Source organism: Nelumbo nucifera, chromosome 5 (assembly GCF_055504915.1).
Source record: "Nelumbo nucifera cultivar China Antique chromosome 5, China Antique-T2T, whole genome shotgun sequence".
Lineage (NCBI taxonomy): Eukaryota > Viridiplantae > Streptophyta > Magnoliopsida > Proteales > Nelumbonaceae > Nelumbo > Nelumbo nucifera.
Genome location: NC_142653.1, coordinates 5,198,898 through 5,212,250, shown reverse-complemented (window position 1 = coordinate 5,212,250; position 13,353 = coordinate 5,198,898). Strand labels below are relative to the sequence as shown.

Here is a 13,353-nt window from a genome sequence, read left to right as displayed (position 1 = left end):
TGATTTGAAGGAAAAAGTAGGGAAAGGAAACCTATACAAGTTTTTGTAAAGATTTCCTTTTCTTTTCTTACGTTGCCTTTAAATCAAACATAGCTTACCAATTAAATCATTTTACTGATTTTTTAAATATATTAAAAAATACAAATAAATTATATAAATACATTAGTAATATTAAATCTAAAGTTACTTAAAGTATAAATACATCAGAAATGCAGATTTTAATGGGTTATATAAAAGAAGCATTACAATCAACAATACACAACTCTAACATATGCATAAAATAAAAGAATCATTTTCAATTTTTAATAAACTTTTTGGACAATTCTATTTATTCAGTATTTTTATATAAATAATAACTATTTTTAAATAAGAAATATTGATGAAGAGTGATTTTGCCCGACCTAGTAAAGAGGGGACACGTGGACACGACCTGACCAAGAGATTATAACTCAGCCTAGCACGACCAGTCCGCAATAGATCGAGCTCAGATATTCAATCACCTCTGGATAAGGTGACCTTGGGACAAGGTCACATCGGGATGAGATCAGCTCGGTATCAGATTGCAACAGGATCACTTCAATCCCAAGGCACTTCAGCATTCAACTTAGTTCGGAACCTAAAAGCATCAGCTCGGGGATACCAACTTTAGATCACTACGTGGTGACCCCGAAAATCCCTCCAACGGATTCTGAACCTCACGGGATCACGCTGCATAACAGCTAGCATTATCTTCGCCCCGCCCGATTCGGGCGGAATTGATAAGCCTTATCAGTTGACGACGTTATCCCTCAATTAACACGGAAACGGATCTCATTGTGACGAAGATCCCGGAACCGATCCATGAAACCCACAATGACAAGCATAGTTTTTCAGCTCGCAACAAGTTTGCTAACTTAAACATTGGAGCGATCTCGTCGGGTTAGCCACCCCGGGTTCTTTGATCTTCCTCTTGCAGATCAACCTAGTCCGTTGTCCGACCGGAAAACAGATCACCTCCAGCAGGGAGCAGTTAGATCGCGCTACATCAAATATATTTTCTTTTCTTAGATATAATTTATATGTAAAATAAAACGTAAAGATCATTTAGGATAAATAAAATAAATTATTTGTATAACTTCCAGTAGTTATTAATTTTATTGTTTTCAAAAAACTAAATATTAAAATATTTATTTCAATTTTTATAATTATATAAAAGTTCAATAACAATCAAAAAGTGGTCAATATACAGTTTTGTAAAATTAGGCATCTATCTATCGATACAATTTGATATGGCCCATTTTGAAAGAATATAGTGCCGATATGTATGACTTGTGTGATATGTATGGCAAATCTTATATATAATTATGGATACTAAACTTGTTTAAGGGCTGGGTTTTGAGCTCGGGTTTTGGACAGGGCCCATTCAATATTTGGTAAAAGCCAAACCCGAACCTAGTCATGACCAAGGTTCAAAATATCAATGTGCCTGATACGCCGTTATGGGCGTATCGTTTAGGCCTCTTCCACACCCTAAATCAGAAACCCCTAATACACCTACTGTAAGAACATATCGAAAGGGTCCCAAAACGATATACTAATACGGACCAATACGTATTGATACTTTGAACCTTGATCATGACTCATGAACATATCTAATGGATATGGATATAGTATACCCGAATATTGTATTGAATACTTTGGACTTTGCTTTAAATTATATATTAACCAAAATATAATGAGGAAACAAGATTCATATAGCCGAAGCCGGTTCAAATTGGTTGGAATATGGTTTAAATGATGACTATGGTTTCAAAATATTCCGTTTACTGCAATAGCCGAGGGTCACGTCCTCCAATCCTTTTGCCTTATGTATATGTAAGATTTATAAGTAATTATGCACTGTAGTATACATGAAATGAAAGTAGTCTTTGTCAGTTATATCTATTTTGCTTTTACTTTTTCTACGTATCACCATTGCAGCTGGATAACTGCTGTGTGCTAATACTAAGCAAAGTATCAAAAAAGTTAATGAAAAGAAGAACTTAGTTCCTCGCTCAAAGCATAATATATGGTCCACGGAGGGATCTGAAATCAAACATGTTGACTGATGACAAACCAAATGACGTTCTACGGATCTCAAATTATAGACGTTTCGGAAGGATGCTGGTAGCCTTTTCCAGACACCACGTGAAATGAAATGATATTTATTTTGCTTTTCAATCAAATGGTTTCAGACCACAGATTCACATCTTGCAATGGGCTTGGCTCGTTGCGAACAAAAAAATATTCTAACGAGGTGATTTCCAGGTCTTACTGTAAATGTTTTCACAATATTTCTCAACAATCTGAAACGACGCGTGGTTGAATTTTCGACTGCAATCTTCTAGTTGTGACACAAAAATATGCAAACAGAAAACGAAATGAAAACTACAGATGAAAAGCAATTGGGCAAAAAAAAAAGAGAAAGAATAAGATTAATAGCAATAAATATTGGAATCCAGAGAGATGAGAGCCCATGACGCAATTTTGAAATGGGGTATTTGACTTGATTCGCAGAGGCCCATGATGACAAGCATAGTTTTCAAAACCAGACCAGACCGGATGATTCGATCGGAAAAATTGGGAATTGGTAAGGTGATTAATTTCGGTTTTTCTTAAAATCGAATTTTCTTTAAAAATCGTTGATTTTGGTCAACAAATAATTGACTCGGGTGATTAATCGTTCAAATAATTTTAACCTTTTTTATTTTTTATTAGAACGGGCCGATCGTTTGATTTAAACAGTCGGACTGTTCGACCCAGTAACCGGATCCTTAACGGTTCGATCCCCGGGTCGACTTTAAAAACCAGATGGAGAAAGAAATAAAAGTTGAAGGACACCACGGGGCCCATAAGAAATAGACAACTGTTGACTTTCGTACCATATTGAAGGTGAAAATGAAACAACTTTAAGATGAATGTTGAGGATGGTTTTAGACTTGTAGTCTTAGATCCTTCTGGATCATACTTGGCCCAGAAGGGGTGGGGCTACGACTGCCATATGCGTACGTTTTCTAGCACAGGTTCTCAGTTTGCACCATACCATTTTTATTAAAATCGTGGGGTCCGTCCCACTATTAAAATCAGAACAGATCCCTTTTTAAAAATATTGAAGGATAAAAGGTGAAGATAGATGCATAAGCAGAGTTTCATTTGAAGATTTTTGGACTGAATCATCACTGATATATGTAATTCCAACTGAAGAAAAAAATCCCATCAAGATTTTAAATATCAATAGACGATTTATATTTTTTTACAAACCTCTTTAGGGGTCGGTATAATTAAATAAGAATTTTCTATCCCTGAAACAGGTCAAACCTCGAAATATTTCATAATTTGCATAACTCATGCGGGTCAATATATTGTAAAATTTTGAACCTTAATTTAATTTTGAATCTTATCTCTCATTTTAAATTTGAATTTTATATCCCTAAAGCTACTTCTATTAATCTATTATTATTATTATTATTATTAATTACTAGGTTCATTGTGGGTCTTCTCGTGCTTGCATGTGGGCTTTGGCGGGGCCATGTCTACTTGGCCCAGAATCCTTCAAAAGGGAAGCCCGGCATGGCCAGAGTTTAAGCGGGCCCATGCTGTGCCGTATTGGGTTCGGCCATGAGTGGTATGAATTATTTTAGAGAACTGAAAAATAAATAAATAAACAAAAAAATTTTAAAATTTTATTCTATATAAATTTTGATGTATACAATTATAATGTGGGCCTCAGCCTATGGGATTCAAAACCACTACAGGCAGTCCAACCCACTTTATAGCTTCAATCACAAACATTTGGAAAAAATGGTAGTTTGTGATTTTGGGATGTTTAAAAGTCACACGTGAGTTTACATGTTGTGGGTAACAAACGTAATAATGGTTAGATTGAGATGTCTATTTCTAAGAGTTCGAGGTGTTCAAGTATTACATTTAAAATTTTAGGGTACCTATCTATCACTAACCCCAAAGTACAAGGTACCTATATAACACTTACTCAGATAATGTTTCCTACATAACACTTACGTAGATAAGCTCAATTACCCACGTTCTTTTGATTACTATGTATATAATACAATGACTTATTACCCAAAAAATGGCCAATGTTGAAATGGGCAAACTTATTCTATTATATTTTATAAACTTTTCCCCCAACGTTATGTTTTGTTGCAGTGCAAAATTTATTTACACTAGTACAAATACATGGAAGTGCAAATGTAAAGAAATGCAAATTCTTGTTTAATTTTGTTTTGGAGTTTACTTTATTATGCCTCGTGTCATAATTTACTTCATTTGTACGGAAATCAAACAAAATAAGGTAAAATTTAAAACAAAAATAGGTCCGAATTTACAGTCAAATAATTTGCAGTGTCATGGTTTTGCAACAATGCAAATTATCACTGTCTGTAGATATTTCTGTAGTGGATTATCCAATATGTCCACTACAGAAATATCACAATAATTTGCAGTGTCAACAATGCAAATTATCACTGTCATGGTTTTGTAAATTTAAAACAAAAATATGTCCATAGATATTTCTGTAGTGGATTGTCATATTTTGAAAGTTTGAATATTGGATTGTCACATTTTAAGGTTTGGGAACCAAATTATCACTCAAGCCAAAATATAGAGTACTGATATGGAATTTTCCCTAGAAAGAAGAACATAGACCCATTATTAACCCCTTCAGTCAAATCGATCAACTGACACTCAATATATATATATATATATATATATATATATATACTTTTACAAACGTTTTGTATTTTTGTCAGTTTTTAGATTTTTATTAAATGGTTTATGATATCAAAAGATAACCTATTTGATATAGATGGTTGGACGATTAACCCATCACCTGGAAAAGCAATTTCCTTTACATGTCAATTTTTTAGACATTGACATATACATACAATTTCCTCCACAAATTTCCCACATAGCTAGAATTTAGAAATGCAATTTGCGTAGTCCCCTTTAGGGCAACTGGAACCCAATTCAACAATCTTTTTGTGTTAAAATTGAGGCTTTATTTGGCCAACTTCAAACCAACTTGAGCTTTGAGCTAGACACATCAATTCATGAGTGCATGCCACTATTTATATGCATATTTATGTATGCACCTATAAAGGATGTGCCAACCTCTAAGGGAAGTTGCGCTCATGCAAATTCCGGTAAGGGATATATGGTATTTCTTAATCACAGAATAGCAGGGGATGTTTTTGTTAACATGATGTGTATTTGGGTTTCATTTTCCGCAACCCACAACTCTAGGAAAAATACAGCTCCATAAAGCTATATATGGTTTGAGATGGCAAATAAGAAAAAAAATAGAAAGTTGAGCAGAAGGCTCAGTTTGCTAAGAGTATAAATATAAATATATACAGTGCAAACCTTATATTTTGTATTTGCATCCTACATATTTCTATTTATATTTTTTTCAAACCGAGTCTTAAAGGAATTTCTGTTCTTTCTATAGTTCACATTGTTGAAATAGGTGATTATCGTAAACAATATATTAACTCTTTAAACTTTAATTGATAACTGTTGTTTATTTTCAAAGCTATTGATTTTTTTTTGGGTTCATATGGCTAGATAACAGGGGTAGTCCATCCCCGATGCTGGTGTCAGTGGGATTTGATTCCAAGTCTCCCCCATAAGTAGCCAGAAAATTTACAAGCAACCATCGGCTGGTTGATAACAAAACTAAAGAGTATACAAGGTTTGGAACTGAGCATGTCTGCATTTGCCCTCTTTCCAAACTAGGCTTTATTCTCAAGCCACTAGAAAGCACGGAGTGGATTTGAATGGTTCACTTCTGATCCATCTAAAATGTTCTCAGCTACGGATGACAATTTCTGCCCCACTCACTGCGTATTTGTCCTGGTGGGGTGATTTCTTTTTTTTTAGGGACGGATTTTAGGGGGGGACAGATTTCGGGATTCTACAACCCTTATGAATACAGGTAGGGTATAGTATTAGGATAAATCAGACCCACATATTATTGCTTGTTGAAAATCATATGAACTTTATTTATTAGTTGTTGAATTTAATAATATTTTAAATTTGTGTGAAGGATAATTAATAGTTTGTGTTTTTTACATGTCTTAAATAAATAATTGGAAATGTTGTTTGTTTATGTTATTGTACTTGTTTATTGCTTATATATAACAAGAAATAATAGGAAATTAGATATGGATTTTAAACCCAACCCACCCGATCCTTGAATGCGGGGAAATAGGGTTGGGGATGACTTTGCATTTTCATGTGTGGGGAGGATTTAGATTCTCAAAAGTCAACCCGTTATGGGTTATGGATCAGGTAGGGGTTGAGAGGCGTATGGAGACAAATAGGGTCTAAAATTTACAAAACGCTCCTAGAACCCAGTCCCCGACCCATTGCTATCCCTATTTAAGATTATCATAACTTTGTAAGAACTAAGCAGCCCTTTACTAATCTACCATGTCTCTCTGGCCTATGATTTTAGATACAAAATATTAAATGTATATATAATGTCTTATATATTGGTATCTATATGTATAATAGAAAGAGGAAGGAGGGGAGGTGAGGGTCCTCTAACCACAGGGCTCATGAGTACCTCTTCCTCTTTTCATGTCTCACACATGTGCATATTTATTTTTATATTAAATCATTAAAAACCTCATGGGTCTTTATTTTCTCTCATAAAATCTATACATATACACCCTCTCTCTCTCACTCATATACACGCCTTAATAGTCAAATTTTGTAGCATCTCCCCTGCCCATTAAATCCTTATTTTTATCTTAAATCCCTTTTGGCTCTCTCTAATAAAGTAGTATGTAAATTAGATGGGTTCGGTTAGGTTAAGGGTCAACCAAATATGAACCTTAGCTTGGACAGAAATTAATGTGTCCTCTATTTTGCTCCTTTCCTTGGGTTCAGGTTTTTCCCTTTGTTTTTATTAATTTAATTTAATGTAGATTTGTTCAATAAAAAAATGTAGTAAGAAAGAACTTAATGTGAATTTTATCTTATCTTCATCGGTTCAATTTTGAATTTTTTTTTAACTTGATTATTAATCTCATACTAAACACAATTTTTGGCTTTATAGGGCAACACAATGGGAGGTATAGCCCTTTGCCCCAACCCATAAGGTATGGGTTGGTTTATGTGATTCTCATAATATATAAGCTATATATAGAAAGAAAAGTTCGAAGTCCAATAACTGAAAAAGAAATGAAAACCTTTTCTACTATTTTACACATAAGAAAAGTAGAAATACAGCATCGCTGCATCACACGGGTCACCACTAATATAATATATGTACACACGGTACTTCAGCTATTATTTCACCACCATTCTCCATGCTTAGGTCGATGGGTGGATCCTCAAATGAATCTTCAGGCTTCAGATACTCATGATAGGCCTTAGAGGCTCAGGTTTCTTTAACACTTTTAAATCACGCAGAATCTCTTTTTTCTCAAGAACCACAAGAAATAAGCAATCTTTCGCACATCTACTTTCACATCTTATCGCCATTTAAATTCCAATCCTTGTTATTCCATTGCAGGAACAAGCGTTCCTCCACACTCAGGATTAGGCCCGTGTTTGTTATTTTGTTTAGCCACACTGCACTAGTATACGAGAGGTAGACCTGTTCATGGCCAAGACTCGAGCTTGGCCCATAAACAATTTACACTGCTTCCTGCTTGGGCTTTGGGCCAGGACTATTCCATCTGGATCACCCTTGCGCCTCAAATTCATTTCCTCTTATCGGTAGCTTCTGGTTCAATTCCTCTGGCATGAAATAACTCCACCAGAATCGGCGTCTAAGATGCAATCGGCAGAGGGCAGAGCTTTAAAGATGCAATGAAACAAATCATATACCATGACCACAATTCACGAGAGCTGCGCTGCCAAAGGAGAGTAGCCACGGATCACAACAGGAAAAAACAAGGGATAAAGACTTATATATACCTCCACTGAGGTTTCTAGCAAATGCTTACACCTTCCCTTTGATAAAACCATCAAAAGCTGTATCATTCCAAAAATAAGGTTCAGGTTTACGGGCTAAAACCTGCTAAGAGTAAAATGTCTTTTCCAGTTGATTGTACAAAGTCCAAAACAGATCGGGGCCCCAAAACTGCCACTCAAAGGGGGAGACACCCTCTCCCCATACTTGTTCATACTGTCAATGCAATTCCTTGTTGCAAAGTGCTGAAGAGCAAGGGATGTTAAGAGGCATTTCCCTATCAAAGAACTCTCGTCCAGTCTTCTCCAGTTGTTTGGAAAACTTGAAGCATATTCTAAGTCATTTTGAATCAATATCAGGGAAAAAATAAATCCTCAAAAAAGCTCAATCTTATATATCTCCAGCATTCATAGAAGGAAAAGAAGATTTATTCTTTACATGTTTGGAGTGAAACAAATGACAAATAACTTGGAATCAGATTATGGATTGGGAGACCAAAAAAAACTCAAGCTTATTTAAATCTAGTGGAGAAACTAAGACAAATTATTAATGTGGAAAGCCAACCTCCTTTCATATGAACGAAGATCTACCATGGTACAATCTATTGATCAAGAACTACCAATTTACCAGATGTCTTCAAATTTCCTACCCAAAGAAAGTCTTATAGAAATGGAAAAAACTGCAAAAAGAAAATCTGGTGGAAGGGTAGTTCCTCAAAGCAGGGCTCCCACACAATTGCTTGGGACAAGATTAGAAAACCCAAAAAAAAAGGAGGATTAGGCTTCAGAAGGATGATCCAGTGACAAACATTCGCAGAAAATTTAATTTTGCAAAAGCTAGCATGACCAATTTTTTTTCCGTGATGCATACATATAAGATAAAATAAGAATCCCCAACCAAGAAGGGATGGACTTTCTTTTGTGTCTGCAGCCCGATTTTATTTATTTGTAATAGAAGAGCGTAAAATTGGATTGGGAAAAAAGTCGAAGATTAAATGGTGGAATTTTTTATTAAAACATGGATTTGGTTCTGAAAAGTTCTAGTTTGAATAAAACTCAAATAGATTATTAAAGGGAGTAACATCTCTTTCTGGTTAAAAAAGGCAACCCCTGCCCTAGGTGTGAACGGGATTCCATGCAAGGAACCATCTCTATTCGTTTTGGCAGGCTAGCTTATATTTGGTTTACACTTTACAGCCTTTCTTCCTCCCGGTTATGCTTGGTCGACGTCCCGGCCAACAAATGAATCTTCAATCTTCCACAACTCTCAAAAACCCATTAGTGTTTATTTTCTTCGCGGCTCCTTTTGGGTTTATGAAACTTTGCAGCCAAATGTGATGTAACATGTAAAAGGACCTTAAATTAACGGGTGCTTTTGTTATCGGTCAAAATTGAAAATAGAAGAAACGTTTCAGAAAAAAGTTAAAATGAACAAACCTAAGACAACACTTCCAAAGCATCAGTAATCAGCTTCATTGGCCGACTATATAACAATCTGACCCAGAATGGGAAGGGGATGAATAATAAATAGCTTCAAGCAATAAAAGGGAAAAATTAACGGTATAGTGCACCTTCAAACAATTCTTTAGACTTCATTGATGTCGATTTAAAATTCAAAACAAAAACGGATACTGGAAGCATCCCGTCCGCCAAAACCAAAATATTAAAATTACCATTCCAAAGAAATCATAACCGCGTCCAAGGGACCTGTCACTAATTGCTCATCTACAATATCTAAAACTCTAGGGGAATGTTCCAAGTTCTAACAGCCAAAAGCAGGGTAACAAATAACAGACTATCAACTTCAAATAGCAGTGAAGGCCTTCTTCCCACCGCCACCAGAAGATCCTGCAGGAATGACCTTCAACACATTGAACCTCACAGTCTTGGACAACGGTCTGCAAAGATACAAAACTATCAATGAATACTGCAAAATAAAAATACATTATAATAAAATTGCTTATATATGATATACCAAGGTTACTAAGCATTTACCTGCATTGGCCAATGATAACGTGATCACCTTCCTTCACACGGAAGCAAGGAGAAATGTGAGCAGAAATATTGGAATGCCTCTTCTCATATCTATCCAGTCACGAGTTCAGTAACCCATCAGCTTCCTCACAATAAGGTCATCATCATATAATATCATATAAGCTTGGAGTTGTTCAGTAACTTACCTTTGGTATTTCTTAACATAATGAAGATAGTTTCGACGGACAATAATGGTTCTCATCATCTTAGCACTATGGCAAGTGCCTGCAAGAATACGACCCCTAATGGAAACATTGCCAGTAAAAGGGCATTTCTTATCAATATAGGTTCCTGCAAAAAAAAAACCAACATGGTCTCAGCATTTTTAAAGAAAATGAATGTAAACAAGAGCTTAAAGTTTAAAGTGAAAATTTGAACAGCTGTAGGACATTTCAAGGGTTCATAATTTCTTGTAAGGATCAGCTCCATATTGTTCAAGTCACATCACAATGTTCAGAGAATATAAATTGTTGGGCAAGGGATCATCATGAGACAAGGCAGTGTTTGTTTTACAAAAAAATGCAGGGAAACCTATAGGTTTCCATACCTTTCCCTTCTTTTCCCCTCCTTTCCCTATTTTTCTATCAAACTAAATACAGCTTCAAAGAAATAGTGGTGAGGAAATAGCAGAGTGAGTGCATGGCATACAAACTATGCAATACCACAAATCCTGCAATAACATGGGGCCAGACACACAAATCAACAAATAGGATTAATGGAGAGACCATGTCAACCGTCAAATATATGAATTAAAGGCTATGACAGCAAGGGTACTTTTTAGGCATCAATATTCTTTAATGAAACTATAGGTCCAAACGGGAGACAATTTCCATTAAACCTTGGTCTTAGAAACAATAGGTTCTGAACTAAAGAGAAACATTTTGTAATTGATTAAATGAAAGAACCTTTTTCCACCAGAAGGGTGCTGAAAGGTTAAAAGCAAGAAGAATAAGAGGATGAGGTATGCAATTATGAGACATAAGATGGCATTGGTTGGAAGAGGAATTCAAGAGTAACCTTTCATGACATAACAATAGACTGCACCTATCAAATTAATAGGATTATTGACACAGATGAGAACGATCAGAACAAGTTATATTGACATTAACACCGCAGTAATGTATGAGAGAAATCATTACAAATGTCAAGCATCATCAAGAATTACATGCAGCAAAACCTAAACATCACAATGTAAAAGAAGATATGATAAAAATCAAACATAACGGCCCTAGTTTTTGGCCATACACATACAAGTTAAATCACCACAAAGGATGTTAGCATTGATTGTCTACTTGCTTTAGCAATTGACCTTGGATTGCTGGTACTCAAAAGAAAAAACAGAGATTATTATCTTCTTGCAACTAGAATCACCAATCAATTGAAGCTACAGAGAACAAAGTTGAACACCATCAAATTCAACATTTATGCCGATAACTACAAGGCCGGTGGCCCGGTGCAAAGGAAAACTCCATTTCATTTTTCACCTCCAAAAGAAATACGGCAGCAGGCAATGGCATTGAACGTACCATGATGCAAAACAAACATCAACAGCATCAAAACAAATTGGCATAGTCCCAGGACCAGGACAGTATGAAATAAATTAGAACAGGTGAACAAATTCCCATTCCACCTCGAAATGGTCTACAAAGCAGTCCATAGATTATAATTAAGCAGCAAGTATACACATATCATAACTAGCATAGCTGCCAGAACGAAGAGATATCCAAGCCCAACCTGGATTAATACAAGTACATGGTATAGACCTATTAGAAGCCTCTTTATTCGCATCAAATTTATGGTTCATATAACATAAATAAGCAATTAATAGCCACCAAGGGAAAAGTTAACGATTTCAGGTTTCTAGACATTATAAGAAGTCAATAACAAAAATGGGGAATAGACGAGAATATGATAAGACCTAATTGAGCCCTAACGTAATTTCACACCATGTGGACGCTATCCCGTGCTTATGTACCATAGATACATAGATCTGGAGATGTTATACACTTATTCTCTATACATCTTGGTCTTGGATCAGTATTTTCCGTATCAGAAGCCATCATACAATAAAGAAGAAGAGATCGAACCTTCGATGGCTTCCCTGGGAGTCTTAAACCCCAATCCAATGCTTTTCCAGAAACGATTTCCACCCTTTCCGGGCCTTTTCCCCTTTCCAGTTCTCTTCGAGCTGCAACGTTTTGATACAGTGAAAACCAGGCAACAACTCAAAACTAGAACAAACGGATTTTGATACAAGAATAAGTAGGTTCTTTCAATTAGTCTCACCTTATGCCCACATGCGGCTGCTTCAAAAATGCCTTCTCCGTCTGCATACAAAATTAAAAAACAAAAACAAAAAAGGGGCATTTAACGACCGAAACTGGTGAACCACTTCAACCATGAGAAGAACACGACGGAAATAAAAATGGAAAACACGAAAACAGTGGGATTACCACGTTCGAGAACGTTCCTACAGAAAACCTAATGGCAACATGAAGACTAAAAACCGTTAAGTGACGAATCTAACCTGTTCAGCCATGATCGAGAGGAGATTAGAGAAAACCTTGGAGAAGGAGAAACGAAGGACTCAGCAGTCGGCCGAAGAAATAAAACCCTAATCTCCCAATGAGCCTTTTTATGAGAGAGGGCGAGGGATAAGAATGGTATCTCCTCGAAGTAACAATCGTGTACACACCCTGAGAGCACAGCTTCCAGCCGTAAATAGAGTATATCTTCCCATAATTTAACATATAAGTCCGGGCGATATTTGAGATGTAGTTCTCTCAGGTGTGTACATGATATTGTTTTCAGGAGATAGTGCTACGGGAACAAGGCAATTGTTCGAATGGAACGAACTGCAAGATAAGTGGGCTACGATGAACCCCATACCTCGTCATTACGCAACTCTAACCGTTCATCTGGAGGACAATGTAGTAGATGGATTGGTGAAGTAAAACATTGGGCCCTGGACTATTAAATATTAGGGCTGAAAAAAAAAACAAAAAATCGGTTAATCAAATCGATCGATTTGGTTTCGGTCCAGTATTTTTTAAAAACTGAAAGTATCAGTTCGGTTTCGATTAACCAATATAGAAAACTGGCGGTATCGACCAATATAAATATATTTCTATATATTTTATATATTTATGTATATTATATATATTTTATATTTTTATATATTATAAAATAATAAATATGCATTATATATAAATATATTATTTATTATTTATTATTTAAAATATAATATTTTATATATATATATATATTTTTTTTATATTTATATATATTCTTATAATATTTATCACAAAAATTAAACAACCGATGAATCAAACCGGTCAACTGATTAACCAACTAGCTTTG

The 13,353-nt window shown here is 35.5% G+C and overlaps 1 protein-coding gene across 1 annotated transcript; it reads right to left on the bottom strand.

Moving 5' to 3' along the window:
- Window positions 1-9,522: 9,522 nt before the first annotated feature.
- LOC104589116 (small ribosomal subunit protein uS17-like) lies at window positions 9,523-12,639 on the bottom strand. Its single transcript, XM_010247314.3, has 6 exons — window positions 12,521-12,639; window positions 12,280-12,320; window positions 12,081-12,181; window positions 10,140-10,284; window positions 9,955-10,044; window positions 9,523-9,857 (listed from the first exon to the last, which is right to left on the bottom strand). The coding sequence occupies exons 1-6, from the start codon at window positions 12,530-12,532 to the stop codon at window positions 9,764-9,766; spliced, it is 483 nt and encodes a 160-aa protein (XP_010245616.1). The 5' UTR covers window positions 12,533-12,639; the 3' UTR covers window positions 9,523-9,763.
- Window positions 12,640-13,353: the final 714 nt, after the last annotated feature.

Bases quoted from the DNA above. Each gene is read 5' to 3' on its own strand.
- LOC104589116 (XM_010247314.3), bottom strand. The intron at 12,182-12,279 runs GTGAGACTAATT...AAAACGTTGCAG, and splicing joins CAGCCGCATGTGGGCATAAG to CTCGAAGAGAACTGGAAAGG. The intron at 10,285-12,080 runs GTTCGATCTCTT...TTTTTTTTGCAG, and splicing joins TCCCAGGGAAGCCATCGAAG to GAACCTATATTGATAAGAAA.